Source organism: Vombatus ursinus, unplaced genomic scaffold, assembly GCF_900497805.2.
Source record: "Vombatus ursinus unplaced genomic scaffold, bare-nosed wombat genome assembly UNPS02009205.1, whole genome shotgun sequence".
Classification (NCBI taxonomy): Eukaryota; Metazoa; Chordata; class Mammalia; order Diprotodontia; family Vombatidae; genus Vombatus; species Vombatus ursinus.
The window spans coordinates 31,338,035-31,364,046 of NW_020948983.1; the positions used below are offsets into that span (position 1 = coordinate 31,338,035).

At 40.6% G+C, this 26,012-nt stretch overlaps 1 protein-coding gene across 3 annotated transcripts in view; it reads left to right on the plus strand.

Moving 5' to 3' along the window:
• Positions 1 to 26,012, plus strand: part of NTRK3 (neurotrophic receptor tyrosine kinase 3) — a 449,021-nt gene that overhangs the window by 313,906 nt on the left and 109,103 nt on the right. The window contains exon 13 of one of the 3 annotated variants that reach the window (XM_027852117.1): positions 16,336 to 17,708. The exons of the other annotated variants lie outside the window; for them this stretch is intronic. Within the exon in view, the coding sequence (XP_027707918.1) occupies positions 16,336 to 16,454 (119 nt within the window). The 3' untranslated portion in view covers positions 16,455 to 17,708. Of the gene's footprint in view, positions 1 to 16,335; positions 17,709 to 26,012 lie in introns of those variants that run through there. 3 annotated transcript variants of the gene reach the window in all.

Genomic DNA, 26,012 nt, shown 5'->3' on the forward strand with positions numbered 1-26,012 from the left:
CATTAGAAAACATAATTTGGTTTTATGTGTATCACTGAGTCTCTCTAGAGAAAACATGAGTCCAACATACATATATGATGGGTGCAATAATAACTAACATTCTATGTTCCCTCCATCCCATGTAGCAAGGAAAATTTATTCATTAAAAAGCAATGCATAAAGTCAAAGCTTAGCCTCCTAGCAGTAGGCGGTAGTAATTTATTGCTTATATACAACATATTTGTGATTTTTGCCAGTCTAAGAAATGCCCAATGTAGAAACGCTCTTTTACTAAAGTAGATTAAGAGCCCAGCAATGACTTAGCTGTTAAGTCCTAAGGAATTGTTTTAAACACATCCAGGCTAACTGCCTTTCTTGGCATCATGGAGCTACTAAGTATCAGAGGCAGGATTTGAACCCTGGTTTTCTGGGACATAAGCCCAGCACTCTGTCTACTTTGTCACACTGCCTCTTACTGTCCCTCCAATCAGAGTTATTGTTTGGACAAAAGAGGGCTGATTATAGTGGGTCTTCTCTCCCATTTGAAGGTACAAACATTTTTTTGCCCACTATTTGTTGCTCAGAATAGAAAATAATGTGATTTTGTTCATTTTAACCTCCCCGTGAAGCTTTTACAAAACCATACATGAAAGACTTAAGTTTTAGAAGTTTACTTTGGAAACTTAAAAATGTAGATCTTTTTACTGTCTATTATAGTAAAGTCTCTATGAGACATTGTGTCTAGTGAAACAACTTCTGGATTTTGAGTCCAAAGATTTCAATTTGAGTCTTGGCTCTGACATGTCCTAGCTGTGTAATCATGGGTGAGTCGCTTAAGTGCTATGTGCCTCAGTCTTCTCATCTGTTAAATGAGGGTAATGATAACATTTTCCTGACCCACCCCATGGGGTTCTGACAAGAAAAACACTTTGTAAACCTCAGAAGGCTACATATATTAAATATGAACTGTTATTAATATTAACTAAAACTGTCTAATTTCCTTGTTTTTGAGAATACAAGGTTGCTTCAATGTGCAGTGCCTGAAGATGATATTTATAATTAGGACATACTTCACTGTTCTGATCCTTTACAAGATAATGATACCTTGTGCTTGTGCAGTGTTTCATATTTTCCATGCTCTTTCAAATATCTTATATCATTTGATCTTCAGAATGACTTTGTGAGATAGGCAGGGCAAGTAATATCAGCTTTTACATAGTGACAGCCATACCTATAAGCTAGGTCTCCTGAGTCTAAATCAGGCTCCTTTTACTCTGCCACACTGGCTGGTTCAGTTGATTTCAAAGGGTGTGCTTCTAGAAAACATTGGTGCACCACTGGTTTCCACTAGTGTGCTGTGAATTGTATGGAATTTATACCTGCAATGGTACCTGCAATAGTGTTGGTGAGTTCTCCTATAGTATGTCATGATTCCTTCTAGTACACACACACACACCCCCCCCCCCCCCCACACACCACTTTGCTATAAGCAAAAAAGTTTGAGAACCACTGGTGTTGATATTTCCTAGCTGACTGGTTGAACTCAAATATGGTAAGAACAACAGCAAAAAGAAAATCCACCAACAAGCATCAGTGAAAAAAACATCTCAGAAAATAGATAGGTTAAACATTAGTCACAGTTCTTCACTACTATTAATAAATCTTTCAGAGGATCTGCTCTGAATAAGATAGCCACAGTATCCCTTAGGGTACATTTTTAATTGCTTGAAAACGACATTATCCAAAATTTGGACTTTAACTATAATATTTATTATTATTCACCAGCACTCACCCCTATTCATAAAATGATTAACTCTATTGTAATCATACCTATAATTCTATGAATTCCCAGTGGAATGAAGTGGGAAGGAGTGGGGAGTCTACAGGCATTGTGGTTCAATTGAAAAAAACCCCTGGTTTAAGGCTCAGGAGATCTTGGTTCTAGTATTGTGTTTAACCCTGCTAGCTCTGTTGCCTTAGGAAAATCACCTGAACTCAGTTTCTCCCTTAGTGCAAATATATCACAGCAATTCAACGAATTGCCTGCCAAGCATTTTCTTTCGGAAGAACTACCGGATTAAATTCTGGTAAAAATACAGAAAGTTATTTTGAGGGCAACTGTTAACAGTCAAAATATTTCAGAAATACCAAAGAACTGTAACAACTATTTCAAACCAGTCAAGATACTAGAGTGTAGTATATACCAGTGATGTAAAACTCAAATAGAAATGGGGGCCACCAAACCAGACATAAAGCTCTCTGTGGGTCACATACTGACTTAGAGAACCACATATTAACATTATTTATGTTCTATTGTATTTTCATTAATTTTGTTAAATATTTCCCAATTGCATTTTAATCTAGTTCTGGCAGCACTCAGGAGTGTTGCAAGTTCCAATGCTCTAGGCCAAGCCATGTGTTTGATATTTCTGGTATACAATATAGTACATTACAGTCAAAATACCTGGGTTTGAATCTTGTCCCTACTATTTACTGATTGTGTGGTCCTGGTTGTATCATTTATTTTCATCTATGAAATGAGGTACTTGACTTAATGGCATCTAAGGCTATTGCCAGCTATATTAACCACATTATAAATATATATATATATGTGTATGTATGTATGTATGTATGTATAAGGCACTTTATGCACCCAAGAAATGTAGAATCTAGCTGAGGATCTAAAAAAACCCATATTATGATCATCTCCATCACTATCAATGCCAATGATATTAAAAAAATACAAAACCAACAAATTCATCTTCATCTTGTGCTTTAGTTTTACAAAGTACTTTCCTTTATCTATAACTTGTCTATGTTATTATTACCATCCCATTTCCCAGATACACAAATTGATTCTTGATTGATGATGACTCACTCAATAGACCAGGAAGTGTCAGATCTAGGTCTTGAACTCAGGTCTTCTCATTTTAAATCCAATGTGTTTTCTTTCTTTTCTTTTTTTTTGACTCTAACACACTATATTTTCCTTTTTTTCAGTAACATGTAAAACAATTTGAAAAACTACAAAGGATTTAAATGACCATTTAAGACAAGAATGAAAGAGATAGCATATAGTAGTACGTGACTAATTGTTCAATTAAGTGTCAAGAAAATGATTGTTCTGGGAATTCTGAGGAAAGAAAATCACTTTAGTCTGGGGTGATCTAGGAAAGCTTTCTGGAAAAGACTGAATTTCATTTGGATCCTGAAGAAGGGATAGATTTTAGGTTGGCAGATAGTATATTAGGCCATTCCACACAGATATAGGGCATGAAGAGATGTACAAAGATGGGACACCAAGAGGCAGTTTTCAGACATGGTGAATAAAACCATTTAGTGGGAGTGGAAGGTTCCTTTAAGGGAGTATTGGGCAATAAGACTGGGCCATTGGTTTGGGTTCAGCTTGTGAGATGAGAATATGAGGCTAAGGGGCCTAATCGTGTAGGATGAAGATCAACTTAAGAGTTTTGAGCAGGAGACTGATGTCATTAAAGCAGTTTTAAGAATATTAATGCCGGTGATATGTAGGGTAGATTGGAGGGAAAAGAGGCCAGAGGTGTGATGGCAAACGTACCAATTTAGGACGACATGTTAAAGCTCAGGAGTTGGGTGGTGGCAACAAGAATGGATAGGAAATAATGGATATTGCTAATGATATCAAGAAAGAAGTTTCCATGGGACATCAATTCCATGCAGATATTTATTAGATAGGGCAACTAGGTGGAGCAGTGGATAGAGTGCCAGAGCTGGAGTCAAGAAGACTTTTTCTTAGTGAGTTCAAATATTGCCTCAGACACTTACTAGCTGTGTGACCCTGGGCAAGTCACTTAACCCTGTTTGCCTCTGTTTCCTCATTGTAAAATGAACTGGAGAGAGAAATGTAAACTACTCCAGTATCTCTGCTAAGAAAGTCTAAATGGGATCATGAAGAGTTGGACATGATTGAAAAATGACTGAACTCCTGAATTTATTGGATACCCACTGTATTCAAGACACTGAACATAAAACAACAAAGATAGTTCCTGCCTTCAAGGTGATCACATTCCCTTAGAGAACTACAACATACACACAGATACATATAATATAAGGTAGAGATTGTAGAGAGTGAGGGGGAGACTAGATAGTGTTATTGGAAAATGTGAGGAGGGCAAAAGCTCTAACAACTAAGGAGATTAGAGAATGCTTTAAACATAGAGGGTGTCACTTCCTCTGAGCCTTGAAGAAAGAGAAAGATTCCAAGATATGGAGATGAAGAGGTACTAACTAGACTGGATACAGGACGTAAGAGAGAAGAAAGCTTCAAAGATGGCTATGTATTTCTAAACTTTAGAGATTGGGGGGAAATACATACATACACACATACGTGTGTGTGTGTGTGTTTGTGTGTGTGTGTGTGTGTAACCATTAATATTAGGAAAGAGAACAATTTTGAGAAAGGTTTCTTTTAGATTGGTGGAATCCAAGGTAGAAGTGAGACTAAGTATGTCTGGCAGACAGCTAGAAATTAGAGTCTGGGGGACAGCTAGGTAATGCAGTGGATAGAGCACCAGCCCTGAAGTCAGGAAGACCTGAGTTCAAAGCTGGCCTCAGACCCAACACTTGACACCTACTAGCTCTGTGACCCTGGGCAAGTCACTTAACCCCAATTGCCTAAAAAGAAAAAAAAATTAGAGTCTGGATCTCAGCAAAGAGAATGATCCCCAAGGTATACACTTAGGAATCATCTACATTAAGTTTATAGTTAAATTATTTTGAATGGATGCAATTTCCAACGAAAAGAGTATGAAGGGAGAGGACGAAAGGACTGATAAGTAAAATGCTAAGGAAAAACCAATGTTTATTGTATGGTCATAGGATCTAGTGAAGGAAATAGTAAAAGAGCAGTCAAGTATGAGAGGTAAAAGGAAAAACTAAGGGAATGTAGAATTGTAGAAGCCAAGGTAGGGGCTGTCAATGGAGAAAGTTTCAAGCAGGTAACAGTGGCCAACTGTGTCACAAGTTGTAGAGAAAATCAAGGAGAAGCAAAGACTGAAAAAAGCTGACTGCGCTTAAGTACACCAAGATGTAATGAAATTAACACTTAGAAGTAGCCAGACATGGAATGCATTGCCTTGGGAAAATAACAGGTTCCTTTTCATTAGAGTTCTTCACTAAATGAGCATTTGTTGGACATGTTATAAAGGGAATTTTTTCAGGTTATGAGGTTATATTACGTGACAGCTAAGTCACATAAATGATAATGCATTGGATCTTGAGTCAGGAAGACCTGAGTCCAAATATGACCTCAGATACTCTGTGATATGGGGCAGATGGCTTAGTCTCTGCCTACCTCAGTTTCTTCATCTGTAATATAGGGGTAATAGGATTGTTGTCAGGATCAATGAGATATTATTTATAAAGGCTTTACAAACCTCAAAGTGGGATATGCAGTCTAGCTATCATTAATATCATTATCATTATTTTTTAGGTATGGGTTGTATTAGATGGCTTCTGAAATACCTTACAACTCTGGCATTCTGTGATATCTCTGATTTGGTAATTAAAGATCACTACGACCTTAGAGAATGTAATTTCAAAACAGGAGACAGTTTTGAAGTCAGTTTATAGGGGATTAAAGAAAAAGAATGATTGGACGTATCAGTTGGAGAGTACATATTTGAAGTGTTAGACAATGAAAGGAAGAGGCAAAATAGAATGATAGCAAGATCATTTGAAGGTTTGAAGACAGGAGAGACTTGTTTCTGTTTGTAGGTAGGGAAAAAAGTGTCAGTGAAGAGAGACTGCAGATGCTGGAGGGAGAGGAGATCTTATAAAAGAGGGAAGGAAGAAAGGATCTATGTAGAGACAAAGTTGTTTAGAGGTTGAAAGGAAAGATGGGGGAAATAAAGTTTGATGACCTCTATTTCTTTTTCTTTTCTTTTTTTTCTCTCTCTCTCTCTTTTTTTTTTTTTTTTTTTTTTTGGTGAGGCCATCTGGGTTAAATAACTTGCCCAGGGTCACATAACTAGTAAGTGTATGATGACCTCTGTTTCTTAAGAAAGTACTGATACTTATCAGGTGTCTACTATGTGTTGGGCTCTGTATTAGGCACTGGAGAAGTAAAAACAAAGCAATTCCTATTGTCAAGGAGTTTGCCTTCAACTAAGCATTTGCAGTAAATATATAGATAAACAAACAAAAGGTTGTTTTAGAAGGGAGAGAACATTGACAACTCAGAGTCAAGGAGGTTTCCCAATCCTCCTGAGCTGAGCTTGGATAGATGATTAGAATTTGGAGAGGCAGGATAAGGAAGGAGAACATTATAGGTTTAGGAAGTAATTTGTATAAATTCATAGATGTAGGGGATGGAAGGTTGAATTGGGAAAACAGCTAGTAGTTCAATTTGGCTAGAATGCAGACTGATTGAAGAGGAACAATGTGAAATGAGGCTGGAAAGGGAGGTTTAAACCAGATTGTGCAGAGCCTTACATTTCAGGCTAAGGTATTTTCCTATATCTTAGAAGAAACAGAAGAACAATGAAGTTTTTTGAATAGATAAGTGTTACAGTCAGTCCTATGCCTTTAAAAAGTTATTTTAGTAATTTTTAGAAACTTTGTTAAAGAGGAAAGAAACTGACAGCCAAAAAAGTGACCTGTGAGTATATGGCACATGCCTGGAGTCCCTGTTGCTGGTGGTTTGCTTGAGTTTGAAAATTCTGAACTGCAGTAGGGCTAAAGTCAATCAAATGTCTGCACTAAATCTGCCATCAATATGGTGAGCTCCCAGGAGCAAAGGGCTACCAGAATAATTAGAGGTGTGAATTGGTCCAGGTTGGAAAAATGGATCAGGTTAAAGCTTCTTGCTACACTTCCAGCTGTGGTAAGATAGGAGACCTAGGGAGGGAGGGAGGGAGGGAGGGAGAAAAAGAGAGAGAGAGAGAGAGAAAGACAGAGAGAGAGAAAGAGAGAGAGAGAGAGAGAGAGAGAGAGAGAGAGAGAGAGAGAGAGAGAGAGAGAGAGAGAGAGAGAGAGAGATGAAAAAAGTCCAGTAAAGAGCCTTGGAGGATACTTGTGCTTGGGAAATATGAAGATGGATGATGAATCAGCAAAGAACAGTCAAACAGGCAGGAGAATCATGACAGCCAAGAAATTATGGAACAAAGCTAGAGTTCATCTATTTTAACCTCTTCATTTTACAGATGAGGAAACTGAGGCTCACATAGGTTAAAACATTTGCCCAATGATATACAAGTAATGAAATGCAGAGTCAAAATTTGTACCAAAGTTCTTAGATTTCCAATACAACACTTCAGGAGGAGGTGGTCGTAATGTGCAGAGGTCAAAGCAGATGAGGACTAAGAAAGGACTGTTACATATTTTGATTAAGAGATCTGGGGTGTCTGAGAAAGAGAGCAATTTCAGTAGAATGGTGAAGTCTGACACTTGATTGAAAAGGATTGAGAAATGAATGAGCGTTGAGGATATGGAAGTAGGAAGATAAAAAGATCACTCTTTCTGAGAACATGCCTATGAAAGGAAAGAGAAATAAGTTGATAAACTGAGGGAAATATTTGCTCTGTTCCCATACCAACCTTTCTTTTTACCCAAGAAGTCATCTTACCCAAATCATGGCAAGGAAGAAATCTCATCTTCTTTTTCTTTTAGCCAAGTCCACCTCTGGCTCAGAGGTAGTTTGGACAGCATAGCATCTTGGCATAACCCCTTCCTTTTAGATAGGAGATAATCCACTCAACCTAGAAACAAGAGGGGCTACCTTGGGATTCTATGTACAATTTTTCCCCAAGATAGTGCAGTAATGTTACCAAATACAGAGTGCTTTGTGAAAACAAACAAACAAACAAACAAACAAATAAACAAACAAAAATGTTGTGCTAGACCATGGAATTTGCTGACCACAATCATACCTGAAGTCTCAACTCCATCTCAGAAATCTACTGAAAGACCTGTGCCTAGAGGCTTCCTTTCTTATTCTGTTCTAAACTGTGCTAATCCCCTTTCTTGGTCCCAGAGCCTGATTGATCACCCAGGTTCAGGGATCCACTGCCTTCCATTCCTAACTACTTTCCCACATTCTTTTTCTATTTTTTATTTTATTTATTTTTAGGCAATTGGGGTTAAGTGACTTGCCCAGGGTCACACAGCTAGTGTCAAGTATTTGGTCTGAGGTTGGATTTGAACTCAGGTCCTTCTGACTCCAGGGCCAGTGCTCTATCCACTACGCCACCTAGCTGCCCTTCCACATTCTTTTTCTTCCACTATCATCCTGTCTTGATGTCCATTTCCTCTTTCCCTTCTTACCCCTGGTGAAACACACTCCAGATCCCAAGCAGATATTTTATATGGTTTATTCACAAAGGGAAAATAGAATGCAGAAATATTAAAAAATAGTTGTAGCTATCTGAGAATATTTACAAAGACAAGCTACCAAATGCAGACCATATGTTACCTAAACTTGCTAAGCGATTTTCTAGTCAAAGTTTACCAGGCCTAGCTCTGCAACCATGATTCAGTTTAGGTCTGGAGCTCATGTCCTGGTAGGTTTCTCCCATTCTGGCATTGTAAACATAGGTGACTACTTTCAGTCCAGAATACCTACATAGCTAAACTCCAAATTATAATGAGGGTGTATTATTTTTAATGCCATTTTCTTTCTGTGTTGTACAACCATAGATGAACTCTCAGACAAGTAAGAAGATATAGCTGGTGGCCTTTTTGGTGACCTACCAGGAAAAGATATCTCTTTTCCTTCCCCCTAAAGGGGAAAGGGGAAAAAGAACTCATGCAAGACATTTATCAGAGTGGTCCCTGACTATTCCCTCAAGAGAGTAATTCAACCCAACACTTAGTTTACTGCCAAAGTTTTTAAAAGATATCTCCACAGAATCCATGCCTTATTTTCTCACCTTGGCATAGAATTATATTCCCATCATGCCTGCTCCTCACCCTCAGCCACAACTTTGTGAGCTAAACCATTTTAGGTGTAAATTCACTTTCAGCAAACTCTCTTGGAGCATCTGTGTACAGCTGGAATCAGACTTGGCAAAGTCGGTAAGTGGGTTAGGGGAAAGTAGATGGATGCTGACCCTCTCTTGGCTTTGTTCATTTCCCTAGCAGTGCCAAGAAATCATTCCAAAAAAAAAAAAAAGGTAGACACCATTTTTAGGTTGAGGATCAGAGTTAGACATCATTTGAGTGTGAAGTTCTCACAAGTTCCGGTGTAATTTAGACATATAATAGAATCTTTTTGTAACACAGCTTACCATGACATGAATCCAGGTATACCTCCCAATGCAATCTAATAACTTTTCTTCTTAAGAGTTCTATCACAACACAGTTAGATTATAACACAAGTTTTGGCCCTGTCTCCCAAAATTAACATTGTAAAGGTAATTCTGGTATATTTTTGAGGCTACAAACCTAATCTCTGAGCACCAAGAAAGTCAATATCTCATTATGTAAAAAAGATCTGTTCCTGAGCTCTGAGTTATCTTTTTTCTTTTCCTCTTTTTTTTTTTTTTTTGGCTTGGGTTTACTCCCTCTAATTTAGAAACATAACTGTTTCTGTGTAACTTTTAGCACTGACTAGATAGTGCTCATGGTTTGATTTGGTCAGTGATGGTTGTCAAGATGCCATTTTGGGGGCTTTACCCAACCTTAAGAATCTAGAGCTTGGGTCATTAAAGAGGTATTTACTGGGTAAGGACTGAGTGGGGAAAACAAGCTCACTTCTCTTGGACCAAACTAGTTCTAGGGCCAGTGCCTTTAACTTTCAGGTCAATTTTTTGAGGGGAAAACACCAAGATTTTTGGCTATGGAAAAAGTAAAGAAGACCAGCAAAGAAAGCAATAGAAAAACAGTCTTTGAGCCGGGTTGAACTAGGTGACCACAATCTTGTCTTGAATTTGTTGTTTATTGCTACAACGTCCTAAGAGGATGATTTGGTCCTCTTTGGTGATGTTTTTACCCTCAGAGAGAGTCAGTGAATGCACAGTTTGGAAACTGAGGAAGTGGAAAAGGGTCATTCAAGAGACATTCTTGGCCTTCACTTGAACACTGCTCTGTGGTGTCCACTCTGAGTCATCTCAGCACAAGCCAGTGTCAGTGAATACAGGCAGAAGGACATAGTAAGAAGGCAGATAGAGTTTTATCCAGAACTAATCCTGGATTTCATTCTCAGAGCTGCCACTCTTTCACTATGTGATACTGAATAAAATCAGCTCCCCTCTCTGAACCCCGTTCTCCATCTAGACTAGAGCATGGGAATGTTGTTATCTCTCATCATTCTCGGCCCCATCTCCCAGGGGTATTGTAAGAATAAGTGAGTGAATGTCTAGACAGAGTTTTTAATTTTTGAGATGGAAAGTCCTAGATAAATGCAAATTGTTATGATGGTGGTGGTTGGTGGTCACAGTGCTACAAATGGATGAAAATATAGTAAGTAGGAGAATGGCCAGACAAGAATGTTGTGGCTGCAGGGAGAAAGGAGGGGATGTTTACACAGCCTGCAAGATAGGACAATTGTAAGGAGCATGCCTAGTCTCTTGGATCTGTAAGAGAGAAAACTCTTCCCTCGGCTTCATTCATAGATTTTCCAAGGTAGCCAGGCTTGAAGAAATTTCATCTGTAACTGGTCCCTCTCTACCAATGCCTCTGTGAATAAATAACCTTTCCCTAACTCTTGAATGTTGTTTTGTTAATGTGGAGGAGCAAAGACTCTTGAAAGTAAATCCTTGAAAGGTGGTGGGAAGACCCTAAAAGAAAACTGCTATTGTTAGCCCTTCCTTCTCAAAGAGGACCAATGACACACGGCAAAGTGATATCTTGACTTGCAAGTGGATTGGATTTAAGTGAGGCAGAGCTGTGCAAAGTCATCAGCCTCAGAATCCAGAATCCAGTGGCAAAACATAGGTCAAGACCACTGGAGATGGCCCTGGGTGCAGTGGGAGATCTCGGCCTTTTTAAGCTAAGGTCCTTCCCAGGTCTCAGTTTGTCTGAGGCAATACTCATTTAGTGGGTAAGAACTAGCTAGGTAAGAACTGAGGCAAAAGATGGCCTAGTTTGCCTTCACAATAAGTCAGTCTGGGAGGGGAAGACACTCAGAGTTTCTGGCCAGAACAGAAACAATTGCTATTTACCTTAACAAAAACAAACAAAACAAAACAAAAAACTAGTTTGACCTTGAGAAGGAACCTGAAGCTTAGGGAGGTCCTGGATGAAAAGGCATGCACTCCTGAGACAGTATGGCAACTGGCCTTAGTTTCAACCCAAAGGAAAAATTCAAGATAGTTGAGAGATGGGCAGAGTGAACTCAGAAAGCCTGTGCTAGCTTCCATGATAATTGGTAGAGCTTAGTTTATATAATCCTGTACTCTGTACCTGACCAGTTCTGCACTCTTGAGAGTGAAAAAAAAAAAAAGACCTCATTTGCCTCTCCAACTCTCTACCTCCCACCATCCCAAAATGGCCTCAGGGTGAAATCCTTTTGAAAACTCCAATTCCTACCTTTGGTGCACTAAGGAGAAGGAAAGAGGATATTCCTGTTTAGGCTAAGAATTTGGTAATACTAGACCTGAGTTTTAATCCTGGCTCCTGGCATATCCTGGTATAACTTTGGACAAGTCACTTAAACTCTTTGGTCCTCAGTTTCTTATTCTGTAAACCAAGAGAGCTAGACTGGATAGCTTCTGATTTCTTTTCTGACTCTACATCTCCTAATGACTAGTGGTTGTTGTACAAAGATCAAAAGGGTCCATGCCCCTACTAGTTTTGAGGTGCTTACTAATGAAGGTTAAGGTAGAGAGTTAAAAAAAAAAAGGAGGAAAACCCCAGGTAAGACTTGATTTGGCATTTTTGCCTGGAATTTGGTTTATTCCTTCTTCCCCCATTCTCTTTAATTTCTCTTCCCCAGTCTCTAAGAAAGAGAATTTTTATTTCCCTGTCACTAATTTTCAATATGTGAACCTCTGAACTCCAGAGAATCTTGTGGAAAGTGAAGCACACTGGCAGAATCACTATAGCTTGGCATGCCCTAGTTCTTCTGTTCCTTACTTGATCATCATTGGCCATACTCCCCAAACAAGCCTGCCCAGTTTCAGGAACATAGGGACAGAAAGACTCTATATTTTTTAGAGAAAGAAAGAAGAAAGCCACGTATAGCCTCCCTGTCTGATTTAGAAGAGTTAAAAATGAGAGTCCTGAAGATCTGACATCTTTTTTTTTTTTTTTTTGCCCACCACCACTGTTTGTATGACTTTGGCAATTCTCTTAACCTCTCTGCCTCATTTTTCTATGCGATAAATTGTCACTGATCATAACCAGGGCCCATTTCTGGAGGCAACTAGTACTTACAAAGTACTTTTCAAACAAGAAGTACTGTGTAAATGCTAAGTGTTATTGTTATGCAGCAACTTTAGGATGACAAATGAATAAGTTTGAAAAGGAAATGTTTGAAAATAATCCAATTGAGTTCCATTTAGTTTTGGGTCTTTTATCCCGCTATAACCCAAAGCAATTTATGGAGTTAGGTAATAAAATTATGGTCACATAACAAATAACAGGGAGAGAGCAAGAGGGGAGAGGCTAGGAGGAGAGAGGACTTCTGGGATCTGAAGTGCAATGGAGAGTCCTGTAGGCAGAAGATTCAGCGAGGTTGTTCCAGATGGCGGATACTGCAAGGAAAGGGCTCTTACACTTGTTCATAAAGACCTGAATGAAACCTAGAGAAGGGAATATAAGGAGGGAGGGGGTGAGATTGTCTAGACAGACAGAGTTCTCAAGGCACCTCTCCTCTACTTTCTGCCCAAAACATCTATTAGCTGACACAGGAAATAGGATATTTTCTTCTGCTTTGGAGGCCTGGAAACCCATGACTCACCTGTGAGGATTTAACCCAATCTTTAGAGGCACACGTTCTGAACCCCTTATCAGGTTCAGTGGGTACACAGTGATGTTGTCCCCCACTCCTTGCCCTATCCTTTAACAATCCTCCTTCCCTCCCTCTCGCAGCTATACACGCCATCTTCCCCAAATGACCTCAGAGTGTCTGGTTTGTTTCTCATAAAAATACACCTGAGAAGCTCTTGGAGATCAGGCTCGGTTCCAGGGCGTACAAGCAGCTTTATCTAAATCTTTGGTAGCCTAGGGGGAGGTGAAGAAAGAAGGGGATTGACTGTTGAGCAGGGTTGAGGTAGAAGGAGCAGAGCAGGCCTCCTCTCCTGGAAGGAAGCCTCCTACCCCTGAAGGTATACTCATCCATCTTCCCCACCTGCCAGTCAGTTGTTAGCCCAGTCTTTCCCTGTGGTAGAGTCACTGTCCCCCCCACCCTCACACACACATACAAACACCCCTAACCCCAGACAGAGAGTAACAGTAAATGCATTTTCTTTCTGCCCAGAGGTTTTTCTTAGGGAGAGGGGGAGGAACCAGGAAACTTGGAGTGGTGCCTCTCAGGCTATCAGACTTCAGCATTTAGAATCTTGGAATTGCTCCACCCGAAAAGGAGTTCCAGAGAAAACAAACTTCGGATCCCAGCTCATATGGGAACGGGCTCATGTTCATGAAGGCAGCAGCGGATACCTTGGCAAGGACGCCAGCAGTTCTTGGCCCCCTCTTTAATGAATCCGACGTGGAGCCTTAAAGGGCCCCCGGACACTGCGTGGCTGGTCAGGATTGGAATCTCTTTGGAGTGGCTCCCACTCTCACAGCGGAAACTATTGAATAACTGTTTCCCAGGGGTTAGAGTTGTAGGGTCCCAGGTGGTGCAGGCATCTCAGTCATTCCTTATGTTTACAACCCTCCCAGGATAAAAGATAACTCTACCTTCCTCACATGGGTACCTAGTTTCCAAAAGATGAGAAGAACCAACTCTACTTCTTTTTGGAAATTAGCTGTTTCTTTACTGTTAGAGAAAGGGGATTGATTTAGGGCTTCTTATGTCTGTGGTGCTCAGGTCCAAGCATGCAAAGATGCAACCGTTCTGGTTCATAGAGTAACAGTGTTGGGTACCCATGGTGGCAGCTCTTAGTACAGGAATGTGTGTGTGTGTGTGTGTGTGTGTGTGTGTGTGTGTGTTGTTGGGGTGGGGATGCAGAAATAAGTTAGACTAAGGGATCTCAACTCTATGCATGACTAAATCCAATATGACCCTTCCTCCTCAGTTTCTAACCTGTAGAAAGAGATAGAGCCAATTTCTGCATCTGGTTGTATTAGATTCAAGGATATGAGCACAGACCATGTGTGTCAGATGGACCAGGTGTTCAAACAAGCAGAGCAGTTTGAATGTAGGAGCTAGGAAGGCCTTGAGCTCTGATTCTGGTTTGATCATTAGTTTTGGCCATAAGCCTTGGGGAAGTAATTTCCCTTCTGTATGCAACTGGGGCTCAATACTAGCTTTTTTCTTCCTCCTACCTCCCACCACCACTGTCAGGGTTCAGGGAAGCTATTTGTTTAGGTCATTGTGCCTAGTAATTATTTTCCGTCCTTTGATTCTAAATATCTGAAGGTTTCATCAGGCCTTAACTCTCCATACCTATAAAGTGCCATCCCAGTACACAACTGAAATCGGGTGGAATTTCACCACTGAAATCTTATATATATGAGAAACCTCAGAAGGAGAAAACTACTTGAGTATCTCAGGTAGAATTGTGGGGGAGGTCAAAATGGAGCAAAAAGAGAATAGGAAGGAATAGCTTTACCCAGCTTCAGAATAAAGCTCAGAGTAACTTCACCTTCCTTTTTCCCCATCCCCATCACCTTTATTCTCTCCCTTGAGGACCCATGTTCCACTGAGTATGTTGTTCTCAGTTACTTTTCTTCTCCAAATTCTTTTCATCGAAACAACCATATGAGAAAGAGCCTGATCCCATCTTCTGCAGAAGTTGATAGTACCCTGAGTTCCTGCCTAAGGTGTTTCAATACTTGGAACTTAGCAGTTCAGCCCTGCTTTGATTACAATGGCTTCTTGGGCCAGAGGTAGGGGATTTATGGGACAGAATATGACACGTGAAAAAAGCACTCTAGATCAATTGATGTCTTCTTTATTTCCCCTCCTCTTCCCTCCTTTCTTAACCACATCCTTACCCTTATCCCTTCCTGCTCTCTCTCTCTCTCTCTCTCTCTCTCTCTCTCTCACACACACACACACACACACACACACACACACACACACACAATTATGCATGCATGCTTATACACAGTTTATATCCTTTAGTCCAGAGCAAGTTTGTTGTGTTCATATCAATGTTCACTTTAATCTGAAGTTAAAAAACAATTTCCACTTGGGAATCTGCTTTGGGTTACCTGAGTTAGTAGTTCTCTTCTTTATTAAGCCCAGAGCTCTGTAGAGAGAAAAAGAGGCAAGCTTGAGGATCCTTTCTCTGTTACTCTAAGGAGGTCACCACCCTTGAATCTGGTTGCTTCCTCTGTTGATCCTGTGTGGATGATTTCATCCCCATCTGATTTGACATCATGGGAAGGCTAAGAGGTCAGGTGCATTTTTTTATTCCATGCCTTGGTGGAACTGAATAGAGTAGTCAAATAAGAAAAAATGATACTCTCAGAAAAATTCCTTCCTTCCTTTCTATATATTCATATAATATATATGTATATATGTATATATTTGTATGTATATATAAATACACATAAGTGTGTGTGTCACAGTTATTGTGCCATGTGAGAGGTGACATTTTTCCTATTGGTTGCTAGTGGTAGAAATGATAATGTCTCACTTTAGGATACAGTTCTTAGATGAAGAGAGCTTTCTCTTTCTGTTCTGCAGAGGTGGTAGTTTGTGATCCAGTCCCAAGGCCATTCTTCTTATCTATTCCCCACCTCATTGCTTGCAAGGGGCTTTTAACTTGTGGGCAATATTCATTCTGTCCCTTAACAAGACTTTCTTTTCCTTCAAGAAGTCACCTTACCCCAGACTTGAAATGGGAGAAATCTAATCTTCTTCCCAGGGAGAGGGAAATCCAATTTTAGAGAGACTTAGAGAGCTCTCTTAGGGTCAGGCCAGGACTTCTTCCTTAGGTAGTCTGACTTCCCCACACCCTTTTCCCAGGCTAATTGGAGGTGTCCAGTGGAGGCAGCAGCAGAGGGTGTTTCCAGTCCTTCGGACAGTGCTTGGTTTTAATTTCATCCCCAATCCCAACCCCTCCGCTCACCTTTCCCTTTTTGCTGTTAATTGATTTTACTATTCACAATATACCTCAGTATTACCTCTGACTATATCTTTAGCTGTCCCCTTTTCAATCTCCCCTCTGTTTTCTGTCCCTTAGTTTGGATCTTCTTTTGGGTTTTTTGGTTTACTTTATTTTTTTCTTTTTTCTGTTTTGTTTTGTTTTGTTTTGTTTTTAGGTTTCAGAGAAGTTATGTTGAATCCAATAAGCCTTCCTGGCCATCCCAAGCCTCTTAACCGTGGCATTTATGTTGAGGATGTCAATGTTTATTTCAGCAAAGGACGCCATGGCTTTTAGAACTCCTTTACAGCCTCCCTGGTCTGATGTCACCTTGGTAGGCTGGGCCCTAAGAGAGGTTGGAAGCAGTAGGCCATTGTTCTGTTTGGATCCAGGGCTGCTAAACAGAACACTTTGCAAACCATCTGTGTGCACTCCACTCCCCTACAAACACACCTTTTAATACCAACAGAAATGTGTGGTCTCCCATTGGCCAATGGCAGGGTTGCCCTTTTTCTCCAATGATCACTGTGCTCCTTCTACTTTCCTTCAAGGCACCACCACGGTGAAAACCAATAAAGCAAATTAAAAAACAAAAAACAAAACCAGTGCTCTAGGAGCTAACTTTTAAACACACCTAGTTTTCTTGCTTTTCAAAAAAAAATACAAAATAAAATAAACACCACCTCTTCGGCAGCAAAAGTCAAGCCTGGCAGAGCCCAGCCATCCTCTGGCTTTGCTTTCCTCACTTGAATGCTTGTGGGTCTCCCTGGCTCTCCTTGGGACATCATGTCGCCCTCTTAGTGACCTCGCTGCCACCCATGTGACCTCAGACTGGGGAAGAGCCACAGACAGCACTTGCGCAGAGGTGGAGACGGCCTGGTAAGAGAGGAAAAGCCAGACTTGAGTGTTGGCATCGATTTAGGGTCCCAGAGGGAAGAAGGGAAAACCATTTTTTCCCCTTCGGTGGAGAAATTTGTACTTACTTTGAAATGATCCTCCCTTCCCATCTCCTTATGTCCTCTTCTATAAGAGGAGGGCTCCCAGTGTGTGCAAATGTTAGAAAACTCCCAAGGGGAGATGAGTATTTTCTCTAGCCTCCTCTCTGGCCTCTCTGTCCCCCAACTCTGCTGTTTTGATGAGCTTTGCCTGAAGGATGCCTTGCCTTTGCCATGGGAAGGAAAGATCAGGCCATTGAATTGGCCACTCCGCCAAGACCATGGGGACCAGAGAAGCAAGGGCCCTGTGGCCCTTTCTGCCTCTCCACCATCCCTGGATCTTCTCTTTTTCTCCCTATCTCTTGTTCTTGAGTCTAAGAATCTTTGGAACCCAATTTATACACACCTTCAAGGCAAAGATGAACTGAAGGGGAAAAGAAGCTAAAATTGGCCTTCTGTGGCCCTTCCCCAGCACCAATGGAAGTGTCAATCCTGTTCTCTGGTCAATATTTGTGTTTCCTTTGTTTGCTTTGACTCATGTCTTACTCCATGGCCACGTTCCCCAAGGGAGAGGACTTTTTTTCCTTCTCTCCACTTGGGGAAAAAAAAAAACAAACCGACAACAAAACCAACAAAACCTTTTAATCCAGTGAAGAGAAGGAAGGGCTAGAGGGCTCAGTATCTTTTCAGAGTATATTCCAACTTTAGGTCTTTTCCTCATTGGAAGAAATGAAGCATAGTGTTGATAATTAAGGAAGGATGAACACTTTTTTCTGGCAGTATCAGATTCTCCTGACATACTTCCCAGTTGGACCCATTGGCTTGACTTATCCACCCAAAGCCCCCCAGTGCCTGCCCCCTTTGAGGAATACAATGCAGGCTGCAGTGTATCCTCCTAATCATGAGATGTCTAGCAATGGGCTTAGAGTCTTGGGGATCTTTGACAATCTCCACTACTTCCTCCTAAGTTTAAAATTCCTTTTGGAAATTTTGTCTTAGAGTTAAAGTTTTCTTTCCCCATTCTCACTTCTGAAATCCTGCTGGGTAGAAGTTTTCATATCAGATCAAAAGACTGATTTTGTAGATTCCTCTATAGGATTTTTGGAGAAGACTCCAAAATTCTCAAGTTCTCCCTCCCCTCCATAGTGAGGCCTAAGCCTCCCCTCTACTTCCCAAAACTATATGTGGATGGCTGATTTTCACCCCAGGGCTTCAAGATGTACCCTGTCTCTCCTACTGAGATAACTCGACTCCTCCCCCTCATCCCCCCCCCCCCCCCCCCCCCAGCCTTTCAGCTCTCCCCATTGTTTCATAGCAGCCCTTATATTCCTCATTGCTCCCTGTTGAGCCTGAGGGAACAGGGCCTGCTCCCAAGTATGTGGCTTTAAGGAGTAAGCGTGAGGATGTTTTTTAATTATTGTAAATCATTACCTCATTTCTGGCCTCCCAGGCATCATCCATCCCAACATTCTTTATCCTGCCATCACTTTCACCTTGTGCTATGACAATGGGACATTGCGTTTCCACAGAGACTTATAGGAGTGTTCAGTGTATAGTTTCTTAATAAACACTTTATTTTCTAATGAACTGACTGTATCAGTCGTCTTATTTGGAAACTTTTAAAATATATTAAAGAGGTGCAATTGACAGGCTGCCCTTTTTCCTTTCCTTGTGGCATTCTTTATTATTATTATTAGATATTGTTATTATTATTTAATATTTCCTTAGCTTGGTCCTATTTGCCAGTCTATACATTTTTATTCCCATCAGTTATTTTCTCAGAGCAGTTTCTAAGGAAGATTAGTACAGTACAACATTGAGTATCTTTACTTGACAGAGGAGAAGTAGAGGCCTGAAAAAGTTAAGCAGATTACCTAATGTTATTCAGATTCAAGATTTGAACCCAGGAGCTCTCTTCTCCTTCTCCTCCACAGCCCTCATTCCCCACTTTTCTTAATACCGCGTAAGCAACAGATTTAGTTTTGGAAGGGGCCTTAGTGGTTATCCACTCAAACCACTTCATTTTACATGGGCTCAGACATGGGAAGTGATTCTCCAAGACCACACAGGTAATAAATAAGCAGAACCAAGATTTGAACCCATATCTTCTGACTTCAGATCCAGTGTTCTTTCAGAGTTCTTCAGTGTCACCAGTGTGAACACAGACCTTGATCCTTTTCAGAATTTGGGTGCTAGAAGGAATGGCGATAGGCTTTTTTCCCTTTGCTTTTAGATTTGTTTGTCTCAACAAAAAGTAGATACAATTTTTTCCATAAAAGAGAGGGAAGGAACCTTGCCCAAATTTGTTCAGGGATGGAGCATGGCTCCACTAGTAAAGCGTGGAAGCCAGGAATTCCTTATTTAGCTAGGACACATTCCAGTGAGTTTGCCTCATTTAGGCTGACACGGGGGATGTCTTGGGGTCTCAGTAATCTACTTACTCTTTAACCCCCAGAAGAAGCTGAGCAGGGTTGAAATAGGTTGTCTGTGGATTGTTAATTGTGAGGTATATGAATAATGAACTTCAGCGGTCATGTTCTGCTCCGGGAAATGACTGTGTGTATGCATGTGTGTGTGCGTGCACGTGTGTGTTTGTGTGTGTGCGTGTGTGTTTGTGTGTGTGTGTGTGTGTGTGTGTGTGTGTGTGTATGAATATATGGCGACTGGGACTGGCGCAAAGAATTCTTGGAAGCATTTGAACCCTTTACTGGGCCCAAAGGTCTTTGTCTTTCTTTGCACAATTTCCTAGTGAAGCTGTTTCAACAGAGTAAGGTGGGTAAGCCCCAGTGGGAAGTCTCACGGAGTTCAAACGAATATGATGCTTGATTCCTATCTGTCATTCAGTCAATCAAAAATCAGTAAGCATTTATTAAATGCTTTTTACGTGTCAGATGCTGTGAGAGATACTGGGGTTACAAAGATGAAAATGAAACAATCCCTAGGCTTAAGGACCTTACATTCTATCAGGGGATACACTGTGTACACGTAGGCATGTGTTTAAAATATATGTGAAATAAATATAAGGCAATTTTGGGGGATGAAGCACAAGTGGATTTGGGGGTGGGAATGGTGAGGAAAGGCCTCAAACAGGAGATGATAATTGAGCTGACTTTGAAAGAACCAGGAATTGGGAGATGAGTAGTGAATGCAGCCTCTATAATGTGAGAGAGATGGGCGATGGGATGTCACGTATAGGGAAGAGTAAAAGGGCCAATTTGGCTGAGCTATAGAACGTGTAAAGGGGAGTGAGGTTTAATGAAGCTGGAAAGATAGTTTGGAGCTGGGCTATGAAGGCCCTTAAATGCCAAATGGAGGAGTTGGTATTTGATCCTAGAGGTAACAGGAAACGTTATTGAATAGGGAAGTAACATGGTCAGACCTGTGCTTTAGAAGCATCACTTGGGCCGCTGTGTGAAGGAAGATTTAGAGTCTCAGTATCTAAGTGAGATATTCTTTATATCTGGCTTGATTTGAGACCCTCCCTAGAAAAAGGAAGCTCTTCTGCTGTGTGGCCTGGCTAAACCCTGGGATCTCCTTTGGGCCTAAGATGCCCAAGAAGACTCAATTAGGTCCATGACTGCTACCAGGACTTTGTTTCCATATATGGAGAACCATAGAATGCAGTTCTAGAGCAGCTAGGTGGAGCAATGAATAGAGGACTTGGTCTGGAGTCAAGAAGACCTGAGTTCAAATCCAGCCTCACATACTTACTAGCTGTGTGATCCTAGGCAAGTCATTTAACCCTGTTTGCCTCAGTTTCCTCATCTGTAAAATGAGCTGGAAAAGGAAATGGCAAACCACTCCAGTATCTGCCAAGGAAACCCCAAATGAGGTCACAGAGTCAAATAGGACTGAAATGGCTGAACAACAAAAAAGAATGCAACCCAATCTTAGATCATTAGGCAACCCTTTCTTCCTCAGGGAAGAGTGCCAATCAGGTGTAAGTAGGTGTGTGCCTTATGCTGCCTCACTGTTTTTTTTTAATGTGGGGAAGGAGTTATTTTTGTGGTTTAGTATGTTTCTTTGTATATGTATATATATATATATATATATATATATATAAACATAATATTTATATATATATTTTCCACAAAGCAGTGGCCCAGGGCCTCTGGGCAGCTTCCATAGTCTCTGGTGTCACCTTGGGGATGGGGATTTGATCATGGTCCTACACCTTTCTCTTTTCCTGCATTCCCAGAAGCATGAGCAACCATGGGATGTTCTAGGGGTTCTAGATATTCAAGTTGTTTCTGGAGGGTTGTGGTTTGGTTTCAATCTACAACAATGTCTCAGGAGGAATGTAGAGGGGATATTGGAGCCAATATGCCCTCTCAAGAGTATTGGCTCATGTTATCAATTGCTCTTAGGACAATAAGTAGATACAACAGTCACTTGGGACACTCTGACATGGGTCCCTTATGCTATTAAGAGAACATGAACTTTCATTTTTCTAATATCAATGTTGCTTGATCCTGGAACTAAACAGCTTTCTCTGGGAAATAGGCAGAAAGGAATTAGTGGGAAAAACTGGGGGGAAGTACTTCTAGAGTTAGGAGAGAAAAAAGATATAAAAATACTGTTTCTAACCTCTAGAAAGCTAGTATCCAATCTGTCACAGAACCACAGATTCCTAAAACTGAATGGAACATAAAAGGTTGTTTGATTTAGGTCTTCTCTTACTGTTACCTCGGGCAGAAAGGAATCTACACTTGACCTTGGAAAGATCCTTGATTTCACAGGGGTGGGCATTCCTTTCATGGACAAAAAGGGTAATTATCACTATGATTTATTAGATAATCTTTATGAATTGCTGTGGCAAGAGGGAAAAAAAATCACTTGGTAATGACTCTTTCCTAACCAAAGCTGATCCCTGGGCAACAAGCAGGCAAACAGTTCATTATCTGGTCCTCCCGTATTGAAAATCTTTGCAGCATGGTAGGACCTGACAGAAAGTGAACTCCACTGGCCAAGCCTTTAAGAGTCGAGGGTTCCCTCAGTGTTATAAGGATGTAACAGAACAGTAATTTAGTGAACATGGCAATGATATCATTTTAACTACCCATGGAAAAGTGGTTTTTGCAACTTTCCTTTATTGTTTTTTTCAGCATTTGATGATGTCTTTGACTTTTTTGAATATCTTTTATCTCCTACATTAAAATATATGTTTTTGGTATAGTGGAAAGAACACTAGTATCTGTGGGCTTGGGTTCAAATACTGCCTCTGATGCTGGCCATGTGTGTGATCTCAGGCAAGTTGCATAGCCTTTCTGGACTCAGTCTCTACACAAGTAAAATCAGGGAGTTGGACTAAATGTTCTCCAATTCCTTCCAGCTCTATATGTATGTCTATAATCCTAACATAAATAGAGGTTGTTTCATTCTTTGTATCTTTATCCTCAATGCCTAGCACTTACTATGCATACTTAGTAGGTGCTTACTAAATGCCTGTTGATTGATTGATTACACCTAAATTTAGTGCTTTGTGCTTTAGTTGAATGTATCCCAAGCAAAAGTTCAAATGATAGTACTATTACCAGTTCTTTGAGACTTGTACATGACTGTAGATGCTTCTAACCCATTCCTCAGATGGAAAATTTAGTATGCCAATGGGTAGGGTGACAAAAGCATGTGTGTTTTAATATTGTAAGAAATGGTAGAAAAGAAGAGTTTCCTATAGTCTTACTATGCTAAAGCAGAAAGAGGGGAAAGGTAGTTGCAGGAGCTCTCTTAAGTCATGGTGGTGAGGTTGGCCCTTTGAGCCTTGCTCAACCTTCATCATCTTCCCCGTGAATGGCATGATGCTAGGTATGTTCACTCTGGAATGTAGGAAGATTTAATTCTACCAAACGAACATTTAGTGATCTCTTAATGTGTACAGAGCTGCACAATAGGGGCCTTCCTTGAAAGGAGAAAATGGAGGATTGTATACTCCTCCAATTGTTTGCTTTCTGCAACCAAAGCTTCAACACACCAGGCCTTGGGTAGAAGGAACAATCAGTGAACTGTTACAAAAGAATAGGCTGGGTAGGGCTTCTCTTTCCTCCCCCCTCCTTCCCTCCTCTCCACCAAGCCCAGGTCCCACAGGTTAAGCCTGGGCATTAGCAGTGGATCAGGAACCCCAGATACAACAGTGAAACTTTGACAGGTGGTTTGATGCCAAGTAGGAAATGACATGAGGGAGAGAGGTCAATGTTGGATGACTTCATTGATGTTTAGCTTTTCTAAACAGTGCCAGACATGGATTAGGCAAAGAGTCGGTTACCTCTGTGTTTACTGATTCCTCCACTCTTAATCCTACATGGCTGCCAGTGTGGTTATGAAAACCATAGCAAAATGAAAATAACAGCAAGGGGTACTGATGGTGTAGAAGAAGTAGGAGGGCAAGGAAGAGTATAAACCTGCCTATTGACTGCCCAGGGATAGATTGGAGGGAAGCATACCTTGGGAATGACAATGGAGGTAGCAGTAGTCCAGTACTGAGTCAGAAATGGCGCTTGGACAAAGGATTTTGAGCTAGAATGTATCTTTGAGTCTATCTAGGCCTATATCCATATTTTTAAAAATAAGGAAATTGAATCAGAGGGATATTAAAGACCTTTCTCTAAGTCACATAGAGAATGGCAGAGATAGAATTTAAACTCAAGTCATTTGACTAAATCTGATATTCTTTCCACCATACCATGAGGGGGTCTGGTGGTGGGATGAAAAGGGCTCTAGTTTCAACCTAGATGATGGGAGGGTATGTGTCTTTTTTTGGGGTGGGGATGTAGGAGAGGTCCAGTTAAAACACAGGAGAGAGGATACAGCTGACCAACAGAAAAAGCCCAGAGATTGACCACCTTCTCCTCTTCATCCCTAAAAAAAAAATGAAATATCCCAATCCATCCCACAGTATCTACTCTTCAGTTCTAGTTGATGTTGACATCTTTCCCATTTCCACTTCCTCTTAGATATTAATGGTTCTCTGTTTCAACCTTAGAAATCTACTTCTGACAGCCCCTTATACCCACCCCCTTTTCTAGATCTGAGAATACATTCGCAGTTGGATGGGATGCCTTTTTCATTCTCTCTCAGAAGCCTAGAGTTAGCTCAAATGTATGTGCAAGTAATGAATAGGATAGTAACTCCTCTCTTTTCTGATTTTCAAGAGGGCCATCTGTAATCTTAGTCTAGGTCTACAAAAAGACTGGATTCTAATTCCTTAACTTAGTGACTAACTCTGTTGAACTAGCTGTATACTCAGTGAGTGGAGTACTATGGTTTACCACAAAGTGACTCCAAAGTCCCCAAATATGGACCTTTTTTTTGCTTCCTTTGGGGATAGAGTATTATTATATATAATATATATTTTTACTTTTTCTCTCTTTCTCTCTCTCTGTGTGTAAATAATATATGTATGTATGTATGTATGTATAAAACCTTTAACCAGTAGTCTCTTGATGTCTTGACATGCAAGTGTCTCCTGTATGTCACCAGGATGACATAATTCAAGAAATTATCATCTTGAATTCTTTGATGCTTCATTGATGTTTCCCTGACCTTTTTTTTTTTCATTTTGGAAGCATGCTTCTATCAACAACCTACACTTCTGTAGCAATTTAGAGAGGTATCCTGATGCAGTAAATTGTAGAAATCCAGCCTCAGAGCTGGGTTCAAATCACACTTTTGATGCACACCGATTGTGCCACTCTGGGCAAGGTCTTTAATCTCTCAATGGTCTAGGTGACTCTCTAACACTCTAAGCTACAGAGAAGTTGCCAATCTGTATCTCTAGAAGGAGTTTCCTTGTTGGCAGTTCCCTATATCAATGAAATAACAGATCTAGTCCCCACCCTTATCTTTAAATTTTACAAATGGTTTTCTCAATAATAACCTTGTGAAGTTGATAGAACAATTATTTTTCTCATGAACTGAGTCTAAGGGAGTTTGAGTGAATCATCTAATCATACAGCTAGGAAGGGTTGCAGCTAGAATTCAAACCCATATTTCCTGGCTCCATGTTCATCATCCTTTCTATGCTGCTTCTAACCTAGTTAAGTTGTCATGGCAGGCCTGGGAAATGAGAGGAATATGCAGGTGGAAAGGCCTGCAACAAATATATTGCAATAATGATGGGAAGGAGCTAAGATATTTGTGGACCCGCAGATATTAAAACATATAAATAATGGACAGAACCAAGGAATAGTGGCAGCTCAGCTGCTTCAGGGGTAAAGGAATAGGGTGATTGAGATTCATATTAAGTGCCAAAGACTGTCTAGGAATAAGGTAAGGTGAAGCTTCATTTGGTTTGAATTCAAGAAGGGATATGGATTGGTGGTAGGAGGGAACAGGATGAAGAACCAGAGATCATCTTAGGGAAATCAGCCTAGCTTTTCTCTATCACAGAGTTATTTGTAATGGCACTAGCCTATCCTAATAGACCTTCTAGGCAGTGTTGTGTTAAAATTATGCATTAGATTTCACACAATGTAAGAGACAATCTACATTTCTCTGAAACATGGAGCTTGTAGAGAGAAATTTAGGGTTTTATCCTTAGAAGACAGGAATTCCTCTTCCCTCTCCTTCACACCCCACCCAGCCCTGCCTCTTTGGGAAGAAAAAGCTGGTACAATGGAAAAAAAGAATGATTTCACTGGAGGCTGAATTTGTAGGAAGAGCTGGCAAAGTGAAAGAGAATAGAGGATTGACTTTTTTGTTTTAAGATGGTGAAATTAATTGGTCAAAGCTTACTTAGCATCCTTTGTATGGCGGCAAAGGGATTGTCTTCTTCTGCTTAGATGTAATCTGGGCTTGAGAGGTCAAAGAGTAAGCTTATAGCACTGTCTGTGCATGTGTGTGTTCGTGTGTGAGTGTGTGTATGTGTGTGTGTGTGAGAGAGAGAGAGGTGAAAGAGAGGTGTGAGAGAGGTGAGAGAGAGGTT